Source organism: Bemisia tabaci, chromosome 2 (genome assembly GCF_918797505.1).
Source record: "Bemisia tabaci chromosome 2, PGI_BMITA_v3".
In the NCBI taxonomy this organism is placed as follows: Eukaryota; Metazoa; Arthropoda; class Insecta; order Hemiptera; family Aleyrodidae; genus Bemisia; species Bemisia tabaci.
This window is the reverse complement of record NC_092794.1, coordinates 13,515,843-13,540,774: the sequence shown is the minus strand read 5'-3', so window position 1 is coordinate 13,540,774 and position 24,932 is coordinate 13,515,843. Positions and strand designations below refer to the sequence as shown.

Below are 24,932 nucleotides of genomic sequence, written 5' to 3'. Positions count from 1 at the left end.
AGTCCTAGCATCCGTGATTAGTAACGTTTAACATACACTTTATCGCCTGGCTGTTGCTTAATCGCCATCGGCTATAAAAGGCTATAAGAAATTGTGTAGCCGGCTGTAGAAGCTATTGGAAATCTTACAGCCGGCTGTAGGTCTATGGTATTTTGGAACACAAATTCTATTGCCAATTTTTACCAGGGGTTTCATGAAGGATAAACCACAATGTTTATACCTTTTACATATTTTTCCTCGATATTTTGAGGGCTGTATTTTGTTTCTATTCTTTCTAACTGGTAACTATTTTGGTTTGATTTGCAGATCACACATCAATATGGTCCGGAAAAAAGAATTCAGCACATTAAACGCGTGGCCATGGTTGATCGTAATTCTTTGTCTTCAATTTATTCAAACACTAGGTGAGTGTCTTCTATATATTTTGATTTTTCTCTCTGCAAATCGATTTCACAGTGAACAATGTTGCAGTGGCAGAATCATCCGTTAAGCCTCGTTTTATCATGATGAACGTATAAACATACTGCCGTGCTAAGGAAGAACGCCGTATAAACATTCGGGAGTAGCCAAATTTCTCCAGATAAAATCTGTATTTTTGAGGAAACTTATTCATATTTCTTCTTGAATTTCGAACAAAATTATCTGAATATTGTAAAGAAAAATATTCACAATTTCCCCAGTTAATTCGCTTTGTGATGAAGGAAATGTGGCAACGCCTGAAGGCTCATACGGCGTTTTACCTATGCTGCCATAGGTACATGTCATCAACAGCTGGAAAATCGAGCCAATTTTTGGTAAGCGAGTCCGAGTTAAAAGTTTTTGTTTTGACTACCGTTATTTTTTTAATTTCTCAGCAAGATTCATGCCGCAGGGTTAAACAGGATACACGAAGCTACAAACTAAGGGACCGTCTCTAAATTATGTACAACGTTCTAGGGGGGAGGAGGGGGAAAGCCGAGGAGAGCATTACTCCATTTTGTTTTTACGTGTTAAAGGATGAAGGGCGCACGTCACAACAGCGGTGTAAGGGGAGGAAGCAGTGCTGCCATTTTATTTTATCAAAAGATTCCGAAATAATTCCGATTTCCGGAAACATAATCCGATTTCCGGGAACATATTCCGATTTGCCAAAGTACCAATAACATTCCGAAGACCGTCAAATTTGACCAAAAAGTCCCTAAATTTGATGAAATAAATGGTCGAACTAGCGAAAAACCTCAAATTTCGCGAAAATTCCGGAAATAGCTGAAAATTTCGGGGATTCAGAGGATTCCGGGAAAAGTTCCGAATTTCGGAATTAATTCCGGAAAATGGCAACACTCGGAGATAGAGGGGGGGGGGAGATTTTCCGTCAATAAGGGGTTGCCAACTTGGGAAATTCGTGACTGAAAGAAGCGCATCCCAGTGATCTGAGCGTTAAATGCACGGAGCCGGCGAGGGTGCTTACGGACAGGACGGAGGTCAGTGCCACGACGACGGACAGCTACGGTTCCTCGGTGACCTGTAAAGCTGCAGCTTACTAACCTTGATCCGCCCTGCCAGAGTCAGCTTGAGAGAGTGCCGCTTCGCCGCTGACTCAGTCCGGACTCGCACAGGTCGGTCCCGCCGGTGCCGGTGCAATGCGCTGCACCGCGGAAATGGCACCTTTCGGCTTAACGGCCGTGCGTCCTTCCGCTCACATCCTTCTTTCTAGACCGGTCTCAACACCGCTCGCCTTACGTAACTTTTCTCCTCATCCACCTTTGGAACGTCCTCACGTAATATATCCCTCTGCCGTATCCAGTTCGGATTAGGGTAACCTAGAATCAAAGCGGCTACTCGTATACCCGTTCATAGAGAACATAGGAGGGGCTTGGAGAACAAGGCGCACTAGTGCAGTTTTTGCTATTTCCAGAAATACGTGTTTGAAGTTTTGAAATGTCATAGATCCTTACGGCGGAAAGTAGGTTCAAAGTGACTTGTTGATGCTTAAAAATTGGAATTCGGGAGCGATTTTTTTTCACAGAATATGCATTAAGACCAGGATTACTTGAAATCATTAATACCTCAATTTTTTCAAAAACTGCACTTACACGTCTTGTCCTCCAAGCCCCTGTTAAAGTCTTAGTTTTGTCACCTCCCGGCCAAAGTATCATAAGCGCCATGCGACGATTAAAGATTTCCGCCGCCATTTTATTTTTTTACAGAGAAATTGATGGTTGAATGTTTTTGAAAATTTCACTGGATTTTATGAGGGGAAAATTGCAGTCATTTTCAAGGGAAAAATTAATTAAGGAAGTAAATTTTGCAAACTTGCAATGGATATACGTTTCTTCACCTGAAGAATGACGAATTACGGGAGAAACAGGAAGAATGGTTCTGTGGGAGCATCAACTTCTGCCCTCTCAAGTTCTCCGATCCTTCGTCTCACAGTGGACCGAGTCAATAGGAGAGGTCGGACAAAATTTGAAAACTTCAAAAGCTTATGACTCCATTTATACAAAACTTTGAGGTTAGCCAATCAGGTTGGCCAAGTGGTCAGCGCGTCTGACTGTGGGTCAATAGGTCTTGGGTACGAATCCTGGTAGTGGCGTAAAATTTTCACCGAACTGACGAGTAAATCTGCAGGAACAGGTTCTACTCGACCTTAATCCCTGAACATTTGGAAAGCCTGGAGCATGGATGTCCCTATCGCCCTGATGTCTATGGACAATAAATCTGCTCTATAGATGGCTGTAGGTTCCTAACGGAACATTAGTTAATAAGCCAGCATTAAAAAAAAAAAAAAAAAAAAAAAAAAAAAAAAAAAAAAAAAAAAAAAAAACATTTGAGGTAATAAAAGAGGTTTCATCGGTTTCCTCGTAAAATTTTCTTCTTAAACCACTCCTTAAAAGTTAAAATGTGGCGAAATTAACATCAAAATTTGCAGTTTCAGCCAAAAATTTCATGTCCGAGCTCTCTAAATGACTGGATCCACAGTGCGTCTGAGGCTCGGACCCGCGGAGCTCGGAAAATGACTAGCCAAGTCAGAGCCAACGGAAGCTTTAATTGTTAGACAACGGTTGGTTTTGCCGAGGACACTGGAGGCATGACTCTGAGAGCAAGGAGTGAAGATCGAGGATGGAGGAGGAGGGCGCGGGGTGCGGGGAGCGGCGAGGCAGGAGCAAGAGCCGGTAATTACCCAGGAAAAGGGTGAATCAGGCCAATTTTCAGCACGAAATCTCGAGAACTAACCGTACTTGGGCAGCGTGCTCTTTGCATGCACATAACAGATCAGTTGTCCGTCGTCCTGTCAAGCCCAAGCACTTCGCCATGCCAAACCTCCGTCCTTCCGTCCCAGTTACAGCTTGAATAGTATCTACAAAAAATTGTTTAAGAAATCCAAGTCGCATTTTGAGTTTTCTTAACAATTATTTTCAAAACCCTGGTCCCACGTAGCATTTATCGACAGAAAAATCGCGATATTTCACGAATAATCGGGCTTCCTGTGGTGTAGTGGTTGTAGCACTGGCCCTATGACAAAGAGGTCCCGGGTTCGATTCCCGGCCAGGAGATCTGAGTTTGATGGTCTCAGGCAATGGTCACCTGGGGCTGGGGTTAAAACGCGTGGAATTAGCCAATAAACTATTTGAAATTGGTAAAAAAAAAAATTATAATATAAGTTGCGATTTTTTTACGTTTTTCTGGCGATAAAATCGCTAGGATCATCAGCATCTCGATCTTGTCGCAATTTTATCTCTGTAAAATCGCGTTCTATAAAATCAAAATTTTATCTCAGTCTATGACGATTTTTTTCGATAACATCGCGATAAATCTCCGTCTGTAGAATCGCAATTTTATTGTGACAAAATTGCAATCTATTACACTTTTGTATCCGATAATATTGGACTAAATTGTCGTCGATAAAATCGCGATACATTCTCCGATGAAACTTATCGCGATCACTGCTACTTATGGGTTGAGGCCGTGAAAAGTAATGCTTAAAGAGCATAGAGGGGGGGTCGTCGAGAAGAGCTTTTTACGTCTTGGAAAATAGGGACTTATGTCTCAAAAGCGTAACGAGGGGGACTGACGTCGAAAAATCCGAAATTTAGCGTTACGTCCCTCATGTATACCTCTGGAGAGAATATGAGGGTTGTCTGAATGGTTTCTCAAATATTTCCTAATATCTTCAAGTTTCTTAAACGAATATTTCTCCATGACAAAAGTAACTACTCCGCTCAAGAATCTTAGTAAAATACTAGCCGTTCAAATCAACCTCTCTTAAAATATTAACGTCTTCATGCATCAAGCAACGTGCATTTGTCGGTATGCCTATCTTTCTGCCGCTGCGTTAAAGTCTCTGAAATGATTCCTGCATTTCGCCGTCTCGGCAATCTCTTATGTGGTTCAGTATGAGCTTTCTCGGCAGCTGAAAAGGTGAGAGAATTCTGTTATTGTATCATCTACAAAACGAAGTATTGTCCTTCATACCGTGCTGAGGGGGGGGGGGGGGGGGGGGGTTAACGCGCGAAACTTCGAATGTTGCCAAAATCAATGCAAAAAATCGATGTCCAAAGTGTGAAACCACGTTTCTCCCATAGAGAAAAAAAAGGAGGTGTTTGCATTTCGGGCATATATTGGACTCAAACTGCATATTAGATGCTTCAAAAATTAAAAAATTTCCTAGGGGAGGCCCTCTCACCCCCCCCCCCCCCCCCTCGTTTGAGGTGTCTGAATCCGCCTATGTGATGATGATACGACGTTTTTCCTCGGCGCAGCAGTGTTGCTCTCAGCCGGATCCCACCATTACTGCCGTGCGAAGGAAGAACACCGTACAAACATTCGAGAGTTGCCAAATTTTCCTTAATGAAACATGTATTTTTGACACTATTCATGCATATTTTTTCTTTGAAATTTTGAGATAGTTCAGATTTAAGTGCGTCCAAAACTGTCTGAAAATTTAGGGAAATTATATTCACAATTTTCCCAGTAAATTCGGTTTTTATCGGAGGAAACTTGACAACGTCTGAAGGCTCATACGGCGTTCTTCTCTCGCGCGGCAGTGTCGCTCTCAGCCGGATCCCACCATTACTCCCTAGGTTCATTCCAAAGACGATTCGGAGGGAAAGGGGGGTGTAGGGGGGGGGGGGGGGCAGAGCCTGAAGGAGAGCAAAATCGGTGGCCTGAGGATGGTGGCGGACGGGTGTTCACGATGACCACGACATAATAACCGGTGTTGGTGTCGACGGTGGTGTCCGTGCTCGGTAACACGAGGATCATGACGTTGTCGGAGGCGTAAATCTCTTCCCGCGTGAGCCCTGTAGAGCGTTGAGCAAGGCGGGAAATAGGGCTCATCTCGAGGAGCAGTTAAGCCCTTTCTGCACCTGAGCGAGGATGAGAGGTGTTGGGCCCGGCGCATGGCTCACGGCGCACTGAGGATCGCACGGTGCGGTGGAAAGATGAGAGGTTGCACGTAGTGTGTCGGCCAACTTTGCGGCGAGAACGGAACGCTACGTACGAACGGGGATTCTTTTGCGCTTTGTTTGACCACAACCGCAGAGCTCATGGTCGACGACGTCGTGTCGAAGACAAAGTGGATGTCAATAAGCAAGCGAAACTTACGGACCGATATGAACAACAGTGTACATTTGCACTAAATTAAATAAAAAGAAATCCACGTGGGGGGCGTGGAGGAGAAGGCGCATAAGTGTAGTTTTTGCTATTTCGAAAAATATGCGTTTGAAGTTTCGAAATCGTATGGATCTGAATGGCGGAGAGGTACTTTAAACTGACTTTTCGATGCTGAAAATTTGGGGTTTGGGGGCAAATTCACAGAATATACATTAAGACTAATTTTACTCGAAATCCTCTTTATTCTAATAAAATCATTTTTAAGACGTTCGATGGACGGGGTGAGGAAGGGGAGTAAGATGATCGATGGGCTGCAGTCTGTTCAAAGTCCGTCAGTGGGAAAATTCTAATAAAATCATTTTTAAGACCCTCGATTGACGGGGTGAGGAAGGGAAGTAATAAAAACCAAGAAGTGGCCTTTGGGGGCGAGCAGCGTTCTGGGGGTAGGGCCGACCTCCTTTCATAAATATCTCCATTTTTTTCAAAAACTGCACTTATGCGCCTTGTCCTCGAAGCCCTCGCGTGAAAGACGCAAATCCTGCTCGCAAAAAGGCCGTATTAGGAATGTCAACGCAGAAATGGTGAAAATAAAAAGCTGTTTCGCTTTCGAAGGAGGTCTCAATCAGTGTAAGCGCTAAATGGAGCACAAGTGATGGGCCGAGTACGTAAAATTGAAAAAATGCAAACTGCCAGGAATCTAGTTCGGGTGATTGTTCATTCGGTTCTGTTGGCATGGATTGCGCTTCTCGAGCCTAATTGCCAATATCTCGCCGATACGTTGATACACAGATACGCATCTGCCGCCTAAGAGTTCATAAATTGATGAGAATTTAAGATGATAGAATTTGATTACGTACCGTTGGATTTAACGACATTTCGAGGACATGGATGTGGTCACACGAGATCTCAGGCTCACTGCCAGATTGGTCTTTAATCTAGTTTTGCCCATAGATTCCGGTCAGTAACGAGGAGTTCTGTATTCTTCCCACTTCGCAAGGGGCCTAGGTCCGTCATTTTAACTTTTATATTTTAATGCAACAGGGTAGCTCTGTCTCCTCGAAGTTAACACATCCAAGAGAAATATTGAAAGTGTGGTCGGGTATGATGGACTCTACGAATGAGCGTGATAAATTTATGAAGCGACCCACTTTTAGGATCGGAGGTAATTGAGAGTTTTTATGCTGAACGAAAATGTGTACTCTTACGCATAAATAAAATCGAATAGAACTTTATACATAGAACACATGGGACATGGGCTTCTTAGATCTTTCGCTATAATTCATGATTCATTAATTTTATTTAATTACTTAATTCAGCATAGATATGTCCAATTTTTCTTGGAATTGTGTTCCTTTCAATAATTTTGAGTGGAACCAAAAATCAGTTGTAATAACAGACAATTTTTTCTGTGTCAAATGAAATTTGCGAGTGACCCTTTAAAATTGAAGAATTTTACGAATTATATGTGCGAATAATGGAGATCTCACAAAAGCTCGAGTTTCCAGCGTTTCAAAATAAAGAATAAAGGAAATAAATATGTAATTCGTGCTCCTCTTTCTTATCTCACCTTATTTATATTTTCGCGTATTCTCGTCTACGCCAAGACAAAATGTTATCCAATAGATGTCAATTCTTTTAAAAAGAGCCATAAGTTCAGTAATGTTAGTACATAGTTTTATATTTTGCCCTAAATGTTTAACGTAAGCCGAAAATGTCTCTTCTTCTCAATTTTCTTATTTTATTCTACTACTCCATCCTCTCCTTCTTTCACTTCTCCTTCTTACCCTCCGTCTCCCCAGTTATTTACTCTTCCTTCTTTTCTCCTTCTTCATTCTCCTTCTCTCTCTTATCCTTCTCATTTCGATACATTATCCCCATCCAACATACGTCAGGAGTCCTAAGAAATGGCAAATGTGTTTTCTTTCAAAACTCACCATGTAAAGGTGTAGATGACCCGAATCTGTCAGGCTTAGGTCAAAAAAAGGGGGGTATGAAAAAAATTGGCACCACTTTGCACGGAGAAGTACGTTAAGACATAGGAGGATCCATCTGCCAATCTGTAGAGCAAACCGTTGCATAATCTATAGATCCAGTTGCCCGATAAAGGGAAGTCACTGAAAATGGGCGTTTCTCAATAATTTCTGTGAACCCGGCGAGCTGCCGTAAGGGCCTATCATCGCTAATAGTATTCGATGGTGTGCGCGCTGCTACCGTGCAACGATCCGCCCCGTTATTATACGCTACATCACCCGGAAGCTCCGGGCTCTAACCCGGCAGGACTCCAGCCAACACTGCCGCAGCCTAACAAACGACTTTTTCGTCTTTCTCGTCAATCTCCAAGCAAACATATTCTCCATGTTTTAGCATATTTTTCACTTTTCCCGGCACATAAATTGTCAATTCTTTCTTGACATGCACACACTGAAAAAACGTATGGTTAAATCCACTATAAGCCTACTTGATTTTTTTCCATAGTGATACTATTTAGTGAAAATAACCGGAATCATAGTAGTATTCACCAGAATTCTGGTGATACTTACCATTATATAGTCAATGCATGCTACCATAGAGTCCGGTGTTCATTACCATACTCGGACCACGGTGTTAGATTATGGTAAAATCTACCGATTTTTTTTTTTTTTTGGTGCGCGATATGGTGTGGTCAGATACTTAGAATATATACTCCTGAACACTGAAGCCATCACAGAATGTAAATGACAATAATTGCCGTCGAAATTCCATCATTGAGAATACATACCTATAAGTAGCTTTATAGCTCTCTCGTGTCACATAGTCGGAGAACTCACGAGTATGATTTTATTTTTGCAGGTCGAGCAGCTTTTGAAAAACTAACAGAGTTGGATTACAGGGGAAATACCTACTATACGGTGAAAAACCTTTCATTGTACGAGTGTCAAGGCTGGTGTAGGGAGGAGCCTGATTGCCAAGCTGCATCCTTCAGGTAACCAACTTCATACGCCTCAAGTCTTCCTTGGCATGCGAAAAAAAAGTACCTTCCGAAGCCTGAGCTTGGAAACCTCGTATTTTCGTCTGCGCCATTAGAGACCTCCGATCATACTCTATTCTTCATTCTTGGAAATCAATCAACTTACAACCAATCAAACAACAACAACTTACAATCAATTTTAGACAAAGGTCTAAAATTTCCATAATTTTTTCTCTTAGTTTGAAGAATTTGTTTTACATTTTAAGCAAACAAGTTGGAATGTTTTCCGTGTAAAAAAACAAATGGGGTCATAGAATAGTGTTGGGATTGTAGCACGTTATAACCAACATTGTATTGTAATGCGGTCGAAGAGAACTGCGAAAGGCTGAACATAATCAAAGTAGGTACATCAATTGAGGGGCTTGAAGAATAAGGCGCATGAGTGCATTTTTTGCTATTTCGAGAAACAAGTGTTTGAAGTTTCGAAATTACATGGATCCTCATGGCGGAAAGAAAGTTCAAATTGACTTTTTGATGCTTAAAAATCGGAATTTGTCAGCGAATTTTTCAGTTTATTCCGTAGGACCAGTTTTTCTTGAAATCATAAATATCTCAATTTTTCAAAAACTGCACTCATGCGCCTCCTCCTTTATGCTTCAATTATATCTCCAACCCCCCTTTTCTGAACTGAGTATCATATATTCCGGCGTGGCACTGCTTTTTAGTCATTGTTAATAATCTTTGTGTTATTTAACTGCATCGTGGAACAATAATTTAACAAGATGGAGAAATGGTGCTGGGTCCACACCATTTCGTGGACCCAGCACTATTTCTCCACCTTGTTACATACAGTATTCGGGCCACTTCTTCGTCTTTTTTTCTCATTTGGAACAATTTAATCGAGCTTTGACTGCATATTCTCCGTGAAAAATGCAGTTATGTTTAATTTGAGAATGGAGCGAGAGTATATAACTTAACTTTCACGACCAGTTTAATTTTACTCGTCTTCTTATTAATCCCTTACATTACAGTTTTTCAGAAAAGCTTTTTGACTAAGCTAGTCATAACTCAGCAATGCTCACCATTTTATAGACTTACAAGGGGAACTTACGGACCTGCCGCCTCCGATTGGGCTGAATTTTTTTTTACAGACTCTATGGACCAATTCTAGAGGTCAATTTGAGCCGTTTTCCCGAATGCACAATAGGAAGGGCGTAAAAAATTCCAAAAGTTGCGTTTTCGGCGTGTGATTTGGTCGTGCGGCGCGTGGCAACACTGAAGCAGCCTCTAGTACCGCTTTATCGGCCTGAAGGTTTCAGTGGGGTCCGGAGCCCTACTGCACACGTACTGGTTCCATGATAGTGATGTCCGGGTTCGATCCTCGACTTTTTATTTTCCGCATGATCACGTAACATTTTATTTTTAATTCTTCATCCGCATTTATAAATCAAGCAGTTCCGATCACTATCCCCCCCCCCCCCTCATTTTACGTACATTTTCCCCCGATATTTATTCACATTGGCCACATATAATCGTATGAAACTTCATTGATATAAATTAATGAATTAAAAAGCAAAGGGCTAAAATAATGTGTTTCTTGGTGACCCTTGCATGCACATGGGTTTGGGGTTGCTCCTCGATTTATTTACACATTACATATTTTTCCAGGAAAACATTGGAAGATAATGTAGTAACAAATAAGGTTTTCTTTTGCTTTTTAATTAATTAATTTATATCAATGAAGTTTCATACGATTATATGTGGCCAATGTGAATAAATATCGGGGGAAATGTACGTAAAATGAGGGGGGGGGGATAGTGATCGGAACTGCTTGATTTATAAATGCGGATGAAGAATTAAAAATAAAATGTTACGTGATCATGCGGAAAATAAAAAGTCGAGGATCGAACCGGGACATCACTATCATGGAACCAGTACGTGTGCAGTAGGGCTCCGGACTCCGCTGAAACCTTCAGGCCGATAAAGCGGTACTAGAGGCTGCTTCAGTGTTGCCACGCGCCGCACGACCAAATCACTCGCCGAAAACGCAACTTTTGGGAATTTTTACGCCCTTCCTATTGCGCATTCGGGGGAAAACGGCTCAAATTGACCTCTAGAATTGGTCCATAGAGTCTGTAAAAAAAAATTCAGCCCAATCGGAGGCGGCAGGTCGTAAGTTCCCTTGTTAGACACAGAGCTGTAGTTTAGTTGTGTAATGAATGTTCCAAATATTGAAAATTGTATCACACACGAGAAGTCCATCTGCAGGAGCTTTAAAAACCTTTAACTACCTTTGGTTTTAAAGAGAGTTGCCTGTGTTTTTCACTGACGCTACACAACTCTAACTAACTACTAACGATTAAATGTTTCAAAGCGTCTAGTTTATTGTCCTCACAAGTGCCAAAACCGATATTCCTTTTTTGAAAACCAGTGGTATAATGTATATTATGTTATTTATTATTATTCTCTGTTTATCACAGTTTTGTTCTGAATCCTTTAACTCCGGTTCAAGAAACTTTGTGCCAATTGCAAAACGAGACGTCAGCGAACAATCCAGCGGCGACGCCCCAGCGTTCAGTAAACCTCTATTACATGGTCAAAATTCAGATTAGATCAGGTGAGTCAGTAGACCCATCGGGAGGTCAGTAGCCTGGCGCTGACCTCCAACATTTTTTAACTTCCCCCTGACATGTGATTACCTGCTTGGCTTAGGCGGTTTTAACCCTTTCAGTTACCACGTAGTGAAGATGAAAGGTCGTTTACATGGTGTCTTATGAAGCAATGAACCATCGAAAAATTATCATCGGGCCTCATATGATTCCAAATGGAACGAGTTTATCAGAATGGGACCAATCCACATTTTCGAAAAAATTTCAAACACCATAACTCTAGTTCCTTAACTCAAAATTTGCTTTGAGCATCCTTCTGTGCTCCGGTATTAATCAGTTAGTTCCAAGTTTTCTTAGGTTTTAATGGCTCTACATCCATGGACAATCAAATTTGTGGCCATCTTGTAATGCATAGCTCTTCGGCTGAAGGTCACTTACTTGGACTCCATTTTGCAATCAGGGACCGCTATTTCCGGTACATTTTAGAAACAACATACATGTCATTGGTTCTTCTATGCAGATATGTGCTTTTATGGGAGAGCCAGAGATAGTAGTTCCTTATTGCAAAATGTAATCCCTCTTGACGATAAATCTTGAAAGATTGAGGGTGGATGGAATGCAACTTTTTTATGAAAGGCCATTATCTAAGGTCCAGTATCAACCATTAAAAAATAGCAGGAGGTTTTAGGACCAGTCATGTCTGAAAAGTCGAGTGAATACATTTTTGAGCTTCATAAAACGCACATCAACCGCTTATTAAAGAACATGGACTGCTCTGAAAGCTGATTGTGGGAATAAAAATAAAAGACTCTCTATTTTATCGATTTCAGAAAATGTCTGCTTGAGACCTTGGGCATTTGAGCGGGTACCGAATAAAATGATCCGTGGACTTGATAATGCTTTGATCTACACGTCGACCAAAGAGGCCTGTTTAGCTGCGTGTCTTAACGAGGTAAGTTTCATTCATAGCTCCTTCCAACCTAGTTCCGTAAAAGACGAAATTTCCAATCGTTTTTTCAGTCGGGCCATGTACATTTCTTCTTCTTCTTCTATTTCTTCTTCTTTTTCTTCTAATTCTTCCTCTATTTCTACTTCTTTTTGTTCTTCTTCGTCTATTATTTATCCTTCTTTTCCCTCCTTTTCCTTTTCCTTCTCCTTAACTCCTTCTTCTCCTCCTCCTCCTCCTCCTCCTCCTCCTCCTCTTCCTCTTCCCTCATCTTTTTCTCGCGAAACCCGCTATTCCGGATGTTCCAGTCAGGTTGTGGTTGTCATGACAGAGACTCCATTGGGAGAACGAGAATTCTAGGTGTCTTAAAAAAAAGCCGGCGAGTTAAATAAAAAAGACGTCATGAGACATTTTTCTCCGAGCAGGAAGAATATTCAAATCTTAGCCGGAAGGCCCCAGTGAGTTGGGAGTTAAGACAGCAAGCTAACCGACATCGGCGGATCCTGGCGAAAGAAAATTGGGGCAAGGTCTGAGACGTTATGAGCGAGTAAGGCAGCTCAGCGCATACCGCGGGAAGATGGAAAGTTGTTCCGTACCGCTGTGGGATGAGCTAAAGAAGCAATAACCACGTAACTCCAATATAAATCCCTCGTAGATGAGTGAGTTCTGCCTAACAGTAAGGAGTTGCTCTAAATAAGTATTTATAGGAATGCCACGACCAGCATTGTGTCATGGCTTCAAGTCGGAATTTTAACGTCGTCCGGCTTTCAGAGTTATTATGCGCAAAATATCCAGACCCACTTCCATTCTTGGAGATACCTCCATCACAGCTCGGAGGATTATGGCTACGCCGCGCTAAGGAGCGTTTCCGACGAGGAAATATGAGTTCGTCCGGTAGAGGGCTGTCCATAAATTAATCGTTTGTTTTGGAAATGGCATAACTCAAGCAAAAGGTGATTTTTTTTGGAGGGGGGGGGGGGCAAATAAGTATATCGACGGTGTAAGTCGGCAATCACATAACTCGTTTGCGGTGTCTGAAAATCTCCGCCTCTATGTTATTTTCTTAAAGGAGAACAAATTGACATCATTCCTGAAGTTTTTGCAGAATTGTCTTCGCATAGAGGAGAAAAATCACTGCAGTTTTAAAGAATAGCCGTTGAGTAGTTTTCCCTTTATAAAATAAAGTATGATAGGAAGTCTGCGACGTCGCAAATCGAGTTATCTGACTTACACCGTCGATATGTCAGTATAGCCCATAGCGGCAAATTTTTGGTGAACGAAAAATTACAAGACACGGCGGCGGTTTTTGAAAGTAATGATTTTTTTTTAGCTTTTCAAGTATTTACGGTCATCACTGCCTGAATCCACGGAGTGTCGTCAGTCCAGAACGATAAAGTCTTCAGCGCAATCTCGCAACAATGGTGTTCTAATACAAAATATAACGTGTTTACATGCTGCACCCAAGATTAGACTTAAACGCAGGGATGAGAATGTAGCCGATTTTTGCTCGGGTTCTGAGAAAATATTTCAGAGAGATGAGACAATGATAACTTTTATGTTTGGTCCAAGTTTTATTGCATGTAAATGAGGGTAAAAGACAGAGATTTGTAGATATGTATGCAGTGTTGACCGATGGGTCTTTAAAATCGTGCAGTTACTTCCTTATTCTTCTCTTCACCACTAGTGAACGGAATCCAGTTGAACATATTAATGCTAAAAGAATAACCATATGGGAGTAATTTAAAGCAAAACGAATTATGCAAGTGGGGTTTGCGTGCTTGTTGCAAACCGAGATACGCATTTCTGCAGTTTCGCCATCGATATGTTAGCAGTCCTAAAGTTTGTGCTTATGTCTTTTTCAAAATTCGCAATTAAGATAGATTTTATTTGCTTTAGATGCGTCCAAATGTGTCCTCAAATATTTTTTGAATACAGATGCTGATGTGATTGTTTTAAAATGTTTCTAGCACCGTTTCACGTGCAGATCAGTCGAATATAACTACGTGACGCTGCAATGTCATCTCAGCGACTCGGATAGGCGGACCACCGGTCAATACGTGCAGTTCGTGGACGCACAAGGCATTGACTACTTCGAGAATCTCTGCCTGAAAGGAAATCAGGCCTGCAAGTCTACCCGAGTTTTCCAGGTGCCTAGGATAGGGGTGACAGAGGACAAGGTCGCTCAGTATGCAAGTTTGCATTACTACGTAGACAAAGAACTTCAGGTGAGTTTTACAAATAATTCAACGACTAGATTTTTCTGCTCTGTAGCGTCAGAAACGCATCATTAATCGATACGGATTAACCAAAAGAGCAGAGGAGGTTTACATTAAACAATAATTCCATAGCATATACATTCTTTTAAAACATTTTATGAGGGATTGGACAAATTTTTCTAAAATCAGAGCAGAAGCTACATGGAGTCGGAGCGTTAAAGCATTATAGATCTGAGGTTTTAGTCCTCTGTATGATTTCATGGTATAAAAACACAATTTCAGGTTACAAAAATGTTTTCTATTGATTTTTTTTTTGCGGATCTTAAAGTTTTGGCAGGAGTAGGTATTATTCCAGACGGATTCAAAATTATCTTTGGCTTGAGTCTTTTTTTTTTTTTTTTTTTTTTTTTTTTTTTTTTTTTTTAAGAAAAAGAAAAAGAAAAAGAAAAAAACAATGTACATCTTTGTCCCCAATATAAAAAAACGCCACCCATAAATCGTCATCCTCCGGCCAAAGTATCACAAGCGCCATACGGCGTTTAACAATTCGCGCCGCCATTTTATTTTTTTACATAGTTCAACGAAGCTGCCCGAAAATTTCACTAAATTCTTTGTGCTGCCGATAAAAATCAGTGAAATTTTCAAACATATTCAACCAAAAATTTTTCTGTAAAAAAAAATAAGATGGCGGCGGAAATTTTGAAAGGCCGCATGGCGCTTGTGATAATTTGGTCTGAAGGTAACAAATTGATGTACGCCGCGCAAAGAGGAACCGAAGTTTGTTCGATCCATTATCTCTAAAGTGATATTTTTTAACGAAGGGCAAAGGTAAAGGAAGCCGGATAATTTTAGATTTTTATTCATATACTTTTAACGTAGAAAGCAAGTGGTTATAAGTGTTGAGATCAAAAGTTTCTGAACGAGGCGGACCTAGAGGCTCGGTAAATTTTTACCTCCTTCCTATTTCCTCTTCTTTTTCTTACTTTTCATAGAGTTTGTGAGTGCATAATAAAACTCTGAAATGAGGTCACCGAGAGAGGCGGAATAATCGCACAAAGTGCAAAGAAATTGAAATGCTTATTGACAATTGCGTTCCTTTACTTGTTGATACAATGAAAAAACAAATCGAAGGAAAGTAATGGCCTCATAAATTCAGGAATGAATATTTTCAGGCACTTAGCCGGGGACAAATAATGATCGAATCGCACCGTTTTGCGCAGTTGGAACGTCGGTGAAGCACCGGTTTAGGGGCTTAAAGAGCATAAGTGCAGTTTTTTCTCTTTCGAGAAAAACATGTTTGCAGTTTCGAAATTACATGGTTCCATATGGCGGGACAAAGTTTAAACTGACTTTTTGATGCTTAAAATTGACATTTGTGAGCACATTTTTCGCAGAATATGCATCGAGACTAGTTTTACTTGAAATCATTACTATCTCAAATTTTTCGAGAACTGCACTTATGCGCCTTGTCCCCCAAGCCCTCCAATTGATATACATAGATCCAGGCAATTAAAATTGATGGCCGGTATAATTGACTGGAAATAAAGCTCCGACATTCAAGTTAATTTTATGAGAGTTCAGTCATTAGATCAAAATTTTCGGCTCGTAAAATTCTTGAGAATGCTGCATAATCCGAGGACGATCTCTGATAAAATCTAAGGTTCGGACAAAATGACACACTCCGAGAAGTTGAGCGGTGCTTTCACGATAACGGGAATATAAGTATCATTAGTAAACTTATCAAGTATTTGGGAAAGAAGAACACAACAATAAAATCATCTTCAGGAATTCTATGTCTTTTTTACCCTGTATAGATTCATACAAATATCATTACTGAGATATTTTATACGACAGAATGTAATGTTGGTTAAGCGTAAACAACGAGCAAAAATTGCTCTATTGATTTCGTAACCTTATAATTACATTAAATCATTCGATTAAAATAAATCTGGTCCTTGATAATCCTTACCCCCACCCCTTTACATTCATGTAGAATTATAAATGTACTGAGTTAAGCAGAAAGGAACCAATCCACATTTTGGAAAAAAATGAGTTATGAGTGGTTAAACTCAACCACCACTCTATTATCGATCGCCAAAAATTCAAAGTGTTTGTTGGAGCAAATTTTGCAGAAATTGAACTTGAAGTTTATCTTTAACACTGAGTCTCATGCAGGAGCTAAACTTTAAACCTCTTTTTCTCTTGGTTCCTTTCTGTTTAACTCCGTCCAAATGTGAATGATTTCCTATGATAGCTGCATTTGTTCTCAATTGATTTGTTCCGCAAGTTTTTCAAAAACGCGAGAACAAATCTGCGGCAACACTGTTTTTCCTAGCTTTATAAATCCATTAAAAATATCGATTTTAGGCGAGGAGTGCTACCTCGCCATGAATCGATTATTTTACATACACTGGAAAAAAAACACATTGGATCTAGAGGGCAGACCCTTAAAAACATCGACAAGAAAAAATACTCTTGATTCAATCAGATTTAAGCTTAAATCAAGAACGGAGCCTCTTAATTTGAGCGGATTTCCTTTTGATTTAAGCTTAAATCTGATTGAATCAAGAGTCCTTTTTCTTGTCAATGTTTTCAAGAGTCTAGACTCTAGATCCAATGTGTTTTTTTTTCCCAGTGTTTGTTCCAAGTTTTTCAAAAACGCAAGAACAAATCTGCGGCAACCCTGTTTTTCCTAGCTTTATAAATCCATTAAAAATATCGATTTTAGGCGAGGAGAGCTACCTGGCCATGAATCGATTATTTTACATACATGTATAAATCGAGGAAAACAGTGTTAGATGGAACACTCTGTATTATCATTGTATAGAGTCAGAAATTTCATATTTTCACGTCTCCAAATGAAAGCTCTCAAGATGTCATCAATGATCGATTGTGCTATCGACCTGTAGGAAAAAATTATGGATCGTGTCAATTTGTGACGCGAAGAAAAATTCAGCCGCGCTCTTGATACGGGGTTCATCGGAAGGATAACGGTTCAATTTAAGCGAAGCCGTGTAACGGGCGAACTGAGAAGGAATAAATCTTTTTTCAGGTAACGAGCGAGGCCGCCTGTCGGTTGGCCTGCGAAATCGAAAACGAATTCCTGTGCCGGTCGTTCCTGTACAAAGGCGCTCCCGTCGGCACGTCCTACAACTGTCAGCTCTTCCATCTGGACCACAAGACTTTGCCCGACGGCCCCTCGACTTTCCTCAACGCCGAGCGACCCTTGATCGACGACGGACAGAGGGTCGGATCTTATTTCGAAAACTACTGTGAAAGTGAGTGCCTAATAACTAACTAAAATAGAGATTTGCACACAAAAATGTATTATTTTATCTGAGAGTGCTTAGTGAAATGAGTTTGCGGTATGTCTCATACTTTTTTTCAACGCCGAACGACCCTTGATCGATGACGGACAGAGGGTCGGGTCTTACATATATTTCGAGAACTACTGTGAAAGTGTGTACCTAATAACTAACTAAAATAGAGGATGGAGATGTTGCATGTGTGAGGAATTTGCGATTTGATTGTTGATTTTTGTGTAAAAGTTCGCGAGAAACACAATGATGTCACTAGTTTTTTCTGAAATCAACTCCCAAGCTTAAAAAAAGCTCTCAGGTTGACGCCAAAATGGAGGGGATATCCCACGCTATCCTGAGAGTCCACCTCTACATCAAGACAAACTCTCCATGATAAGATAGGGAGCAATAACATTGACAGGGCTGCCACTTAATTTGGGGAATCTAAAACTGAAAACACGGCAACCCTGCTAATGTATTTGCTTCCTATCTTTGCATGGAGAGCCTGTCTTGATGTAGAAGAAGGTGGACTCTCAGGATAGCGTGGGATATCCCCTCCATTTTGGCCTCAACTTGAGAGCTTTTTTTGAGCTTGGGAGATGATTTCAGAGAAAATCAGTGGCACCATCGTGTTTCTCGCAAACTTTTACATAAATATCAATAGTCAAATCGCAAATTCCTCACACATGCAACATCTCCATTTGCACACAAAAATGTATTATTTTATCTGAGAGTGCTTAGTGAAATGAGTTTGCGGTATTTTCCATACTTTTTTTCTGAAATGAAAAATTGTTGGACAGTGGATTTAAGAAGGAGAAAATTTGCTGCCTTGTGACGTCATCTGACGGCATTTACCATTTAAAGACGAGTATTTTAGCAGATTAGGCTATCTATATTATACAGCTACAAGTAAAATCTTGGAAGCACTATTTCTGACGAATTGCTGGACCGATAAGGATGATCTTTACATGTATGTCATCTGTAGTAGATGTTTCTTTATATTTCTTTGTATTTTCGAATCTGAAATATTGAAGTGAGACGTTTGAATTATCCCGCCACTGCCTCGATCAATCGATACAATCGAGTTCTGCGATCAATCGACGTGTAAAAGTTTGAACTGGTAATACAATTGTTTAATTATTAATAATTACACAACAGTTAAATCAGATAAGCTTGGAATGAGCTCGGATTTTATAGATCTCTTCATTTGGAGAGCTCCGTGGTCTAGAAGTATCTGTCCCTACAGAAACGGACCATTTGAAATATGCGAAAGGTCTATATTTTTACTTGGATCAAACGGGTGAACCATACATCTACATATGTTGTTGTAGATTGATTGGAAGAAGCGATCATGCTTACGAATTGAATCGCTTAAAACTGGTGATCTCTATTTTGGTCTTTTCTCCTGCTCCAGGTGCAGTAACACCTTGTATGAAAAAGCGAGCATCAACTCATTGTCAGAATTAGATTACGTGCAAATCCTAAGGGGCATTAATTTAAGTTGTTTGATTAAGCTCATTCAAACTGTGTTGCTTGTTGCAGAATCGTTAGGTGCTGCCCATGAAACGATACCAGTAGTATTTGAAACTACAGACGACCCAACGCTGAGTAATCTGACCCGGACAGACATCAACTGCGATAAAACTGGCACATGCTATGACGGTAAATTTTCTAATTTTCGTGTTACTTTCTTTCAAGTTTTATTTAATTTTATTGTTTTATCATTTTCTTTCATGAGCTCGCAATAGTACGATGTTGTGGAATTTATTTCTTATTTTTTTAAGTCCAACAATGTTTTGTTGATTCAAACAAACATGTCATGTAATATATGGCAATTCTACATTTTTCTGAGTAGAATAAAACTTTATTTGGAAAAAAACAGCAATAAGAACTTTTCTCCAAAGATAGTAGTTTTTCATACTCGTAATTGAAGAAAATGATTTAATATCATTTTTCCGTGCATGCCATGCAAGTATGCACCATACCATAAACTTCAAATGGGTGAATTATGTTCTCATAAATCCTGCATTTACTTAATTTTCAGTTTCTGTTCATTGCAAAGACACAAGAATAGCAGTGCAAGTACGAACGAATAAGCCATTCAATGGGAGAATATACGCATTAGGACGATCAGAAACTTGCAATATCGACGTCCTAAATAGTGATCTTTTCCGATTGGACCTTACGATGAGCGGACAAGATTGTAATACACAGTCAGTGGTAAGTAGGCGAAATATATCCAGAAAAATATAGGGCACATGCCGCAGGGATATCTTGTAGGGTGGGCCTGGGCCCTGAGGGGGACCATCTCCCTCTTATTTGTAATGTGACTTTCCCTCTGAGAAATTCAGGTCAATTTTGACCTTGCGGCATTTTTCGAGTCTTTGGGCGGTTTGAGCTCCCCTAATTTGTTGTCAGCAGAAACCATCAGCTCTTTTCGAAAGAAAGCACTGTATTTTCTAAATTTAAATTCAGTGTAAATAATTAATTATAGGCAAGGTCGTAGCCTATTTTGATTTATATCCATTGTTCAACATGACTTTAAAAACTAGCGAAGACCAAAGTTGTCAACTTAAAAAAATTTCGGCTGGCTGAAATGATGCTGATGGCGTGCTTTTTTAACATGAGTTATCTTCCAGGAATATACAAAGTACACAATGCATCTAACTTGTTGCTTTTATTCTGGAACACTATTGGCTTCAGAAGAGTTGAGCACAATCTAGTAGAAGAAATCATTTTGAAAAAAACCAGCGTTACGTCAAAAATCACTCTTTTTGGTTCTTTTGACAGAACTTTTAGAGACATAAGTTTTAGTAATCGTAACTACAGAGTACCCAGTTTTTTTTAACGTGGTAAAAAAATTCATCTTCTTGCCAATATTGATCAGGACCAGTTCCTCCATGATGTTTTCAAAAGGAAGGAGGAATCATAAATTATTCCACTCCACTGACTTATAATTAATAATTTTATCAAGGTTCGATCCTGAGATTAATCCCTTGTTTTACCAAATCAGCAAGTTACATCAGAAAATTGTACGTTTAGATATGCTTTCGTAACGAAACATTCTGAAAATGCCTCATTTTTTCAGACGGGGGTGTTCTCAAATACTGTTGTCCTGCAGCATCACAGTGTTGTCATGACCAAAGCGGACAAAATTTACAAAGTCAAGTGCACGTATGACATGTCACCGAAGAACATCACCTTTGGAATGATGCCAATCAGGTAACTTGAATCCTCCTGATCTCTCTTACTTTACACAAGGGGAACATCAGAATGAAAGACAATCAGTGCACTGCACATAGACAGTGTCGTCATAGACTGATTTAGTGACTATGTTATTCGATATACGATACATCCGATGATATGGTGTATTGATACTTATCGTTTTGCCGCGCTTTTTAAGGGTGGCGCCATTCATTACATCAAGTGACGTAGTCACTAAATTCTACTCAAAGTCTACTTTCCCTACCTATGTCAAAACAGTCCCATGGGGGCACATGAGTGGGTTGAAAGTGAAACGCCAAGAAGCACCGAGAATTTTGATCGCTCGACGTTGAGGGATCGAAATGTTAAAAAGTCTAGATTAAATTTTAACCACGGCAATAAGGTTTTTTAAGAATGAATTCAACCTTTCCGCTCATAGAGGAAAAAACAATTCACTTGGCACTCGGGTTAATTTGCACGCCAGATGTCACTATGACAGTCTCAGTAATATGAAAATATAGCAACCTCAATCTTGACGCTCAGCTATTATAGCAAGCTGTATGTACACATTTTGAACAAGACAGTATCGAAAAGAAACCATGCTCGATTCAGTAGTCTGCTGAAGCCGTTGTAAAACGCAATTTGACTCCCTTAGGGTATTGTTTTTCTTTTGATCGGCCAATTTAAAGTTCCCGTAACCAGTGTGCAATAAAAAACGTCAATATCTTAGCTAGAAGTTGATTTCAGTAGTTTTTAATGCAAGAATCGTGTTCTACGGGAAATTTTGGTCGAGACACATGTATCAGAGTGCTTAAATTTGTACCTTGTTTAAAGGTCCGTTCAATCTAAAAAAGCGAACATAAAGAGCTTTCCTAACGTTTCTCGGAAAAAATATATTTTATCGGGAGAAACGAGGCAACGTTGGAATGCTCATAGGGCGTCGAAACACATCAGGGGCCTTTTAAGCCGCATTATTCAATGCCGGGATTATGCTAACGCAAATTCGAATAACCGCGCTACACACAGTGCGGCCGGCCGTCCGTCACACTCATATCAGCGCCTGCAAGACTGAAGAAATACTTCCCGCATTGTGCCAAACGGTGCGGTTGGCTCGGACGCATATCAGCGCCTACAAGACTGGATGAATACCTCTCGCATTGCTTCAAATGCAACGCGAGGCGGAAACTATTTGCGACAACTATTCGACCTTGTGTATAGGCATATTGCCGCTATTTGGATTGGAAGGAAGGCACATCGAACTGTGAAGATGACTCGACACTCGACCGCGCTCCTTCCCCTTGCGCGACGCTAAAATCGCCGCAAAACTAGGACCATGCGTCATTTCTTTTGACGGTATCTACTCGGTTTTTACCAAAATTAAAGGGTGAACATGTATCTTAATTGCAACGTTTACAGTTTGCGAGAAAATACAGTTGGTGAAACTCAAAAACATTCTTAACTCAATTTTTCCGAAAATGTGGGTTGGTTCCTTTCTGATAAACTCGGTCCATATATACATCATCTTTCGCAGAGACGCGTCCGAATGAAGACTCGACAACGGGGGCCGGAGAGCACGGAATTGGCGCGTTTTATTATTATTATTATTATTTATTTATTTTTTTAAGGTTAGGCCTCAAGTGTGAGCGTCGGCTCTGATTATGAAGGAAGCGGTGAGTCATTGCTTCGGGTGCGGATGCGAATGGAAGCAATGGCAGCCCGCACCTCTCCAACTCCCGTTAGCGCGACTTCGGAGCCGGCTTCAATTGATTTACCGACGATGGCGATCCCGGGCAATAACAAACGCTATCCTCGGCGGCCGCTAAGTGCCCTTTGGGGTTGGGCCGCGGAAGACGCCCCTTCATATGAATACGGCCCCAGCGACACGTTTTCCCGCGCTCCAACCTCCGCTGCCGTGCTAAGGAAGAACACCATATGCACATTCGAGAGTTGCCAAACTTCCTATGATAAAACATGTATTTTTGACAACATTCATGCATATTTTTCCTCGAAATTTTCCAGATATTTTAGATTGAATTGCGTACAAAATTGTCTGAAATTTTTGGAAAATAATTTTCAGAATTTTCCCAGTAAATTCGGTTTTTATTGGAGGAAACTTGGCAACGTCTGAGGGCTCATACGGCGTTTTTCCTTAGCATGGCAGTCCGACTCGCGCTATCTCGGCGATCATCTGTTCCGTTGCGGACGCTGCCGCAGCCCGCATCCCGCCTATCGCTACACGGATCTCTGGAGATTGCCTGCATTCCGTTTTGCCCGGCTGGACCGGGGAGGGGCCGTATGGTCCAAGCAAAAGCAAGGGCTAATCTTTGCAACTTCACTTGCTTTCGGAGGCGGGTTTTAATCACTCGACCGCCGCGCCGCGCGCGTACCCTTCAACTTCCGTCATCGAAAAGCCCAGTCATGTCTTTCTCCGATTGGATGCTATGAAACCCTCTTTTTAGGTTGAGTGGAAGCGCCCTCTTGAATTGAATGATTTAGTGGACATGTCATCTGATGTAGATCACAATTCGATGGCTCCACTATAAACAGATACATGACGTCAATGTCTGCCTCACTGTCACCGGGTTGCTATAGAGTACAGTAGAGGCGCTATATACTGGAACGTCGGTCGAACGAGGTCAATCCTTTACCGGAGGATTTCTAGCCTCCTGTTCGCTGAAAGCAAGAACCAAAAGTGGGAACGAAACGGAATTTTTTAATACGGCGGCTTATGGAAGAATTGCGAGGCGCGATTAGTTTTCGCGGTTTATTAATTTAAATCAATATAGTTATTTTCGCAAATTTTGACAAATTATGTTGACAAAAGTCATGAAAAGTTCAAAAATGTCTGAAACTCTCGGTTTTTATGAATTAAATGTTATGCCTAAATTTTCTGAGCGAAGTCTGGAGCCGGATCCCACGTCATACGGCCTCGCACATTTCCTGACGTTAGTCGTAGAAGCACTGGAAAAACATAGCTTCAAAAATGACTATTGGCACTGCAGTACGTGCTTAGCGACTCTATTGTACTCTATGCAGGCTAATGTATGAAAAGCAGAACTCGGCTGCTTCAAAACCTTCAGGTGGAGTTTGATATCATACCTTATCATGAGTATGAGTCCTCGATTAGATAACTATTCCTGCACGACTTTTTTGGCCCACTTTGATAACAACTGAAGACGGAACATAAAGGCGCGGAATTTTAATACAATCTTCGTATCAGTTCTCTCCCCTTTTAAATTTTCAATCAGAAATACCACAGCTGAAGACAAGATTGTACGTCCGTCAGTTTGTTTTTCTCTTGTAACTTTTTTTTCAGATCACACATTTTAGAGATTTATCATTTGGGCATAAAACCTGGGCTGAATGAAAACGTTAAGTATTTGTTTTTCTTTTTCACAGGGATCCAGAAATGATAAGTATCACATCCGCTCCGGAAGCTCCACCTCCAAGGATACGCATCTTGGACGCAAGGAATCGGGAAGTCGAGACTGTCAGGATTGGTGACAAACTCACCTTCCGAATTGAGATCCCCGAAGACAGTGAGTATAAATCTCTGAAATCTTTATCCATGAATATTTAATACGCAGAGCAACGAGCAATTTCAGCGGATTGATTATTGAAATTATAGACAAAGCGATAGGCAAAGGAAATGTCTATTGAAGAGGATGGAATCACTCAGTTTGAATACTCATCAACGAGATGTTTAAAAGATTGCTCAAGACCAAAAAAAGTACCGTATATCTCTAAATCAGCTCTAGGATTTTACTGATAAGTCGGATGTGAAGCAATTCTATAGGTTGAAATGGGTGGTTCCTATATAGACGAAGGGAGAATATGATGGACCAACTATCGGGTTTTTTGTGGATTTCCGTTAGGTAGTCCATTACCTACCTTCTTTGTCCATTGCCACCACCCGCTTCCACCAACAGGATCCCACCATATCCCCCAGTAAACATTTCATTACTTAAAATCGTCTTGATTCGTTTTGGCGGCTCAAATCATCTACAAGATGCCTTTAAGATGTTTTTTGAACGAAATTCATCTTAAAGATAAAGCTAAAATGTAGCGTGGCTCATATGAAGAAACGAAGAAGGTAAACCTCTCTCCGAAATTTTTATC

At 40.6% G+C, this 24,932-nt stretch overlaps 1 protein-coding gene across 1 annotated transcript in view; it reads left to right on the top strand.

The window, feature by feature from the left end:
• The first annotated feature begins 311 nt into the window (after positions 1-311).
• The window catches only part of LOC109033773 (uncharacterized), a 29,238-nt gene continuing 4,617 nt past the window's right edge, over positions 312-24,932 (top strand). Inside the window, exons 1-10 of the mRNA XM_072296731.1 lie at positions 312-404; positions 8,422-8,554; positions 11,020-11,156; positions 11,979-12,100; positions 14,062-14,319; positions 17,363-17,588; positions 19,152-19,271; positions 19,654-19,829; positions 20,698-20,831; positions 24,213-24,352. Of these exons, the coding sequence (XP_072152832.1) occupies positions 320-404; positions 8,422-8,554; positions 11,020-11,156; positions 11,979-12,100; positions 14,062-14,319; positions 17,363-17,588; positions 19,152-19,271; positions 19,654-19,829; positions 20,698-20,831; positions 24,213-24,352 (1,531 nt within the window). The 5' untranslated portion in view covers positions 312-319. The remainder of the gene's footprint in view (positions 405-8,421; positions 8,555-11,019; positions 11,157-11,978; positions 12,101-14,061; positions 14,320-17,362; positions 17,589-19,151; positions 19,272-19,653; positions 19,830-20,697; positions 20,832-24,212; positions 24,353-24,932) is intronic.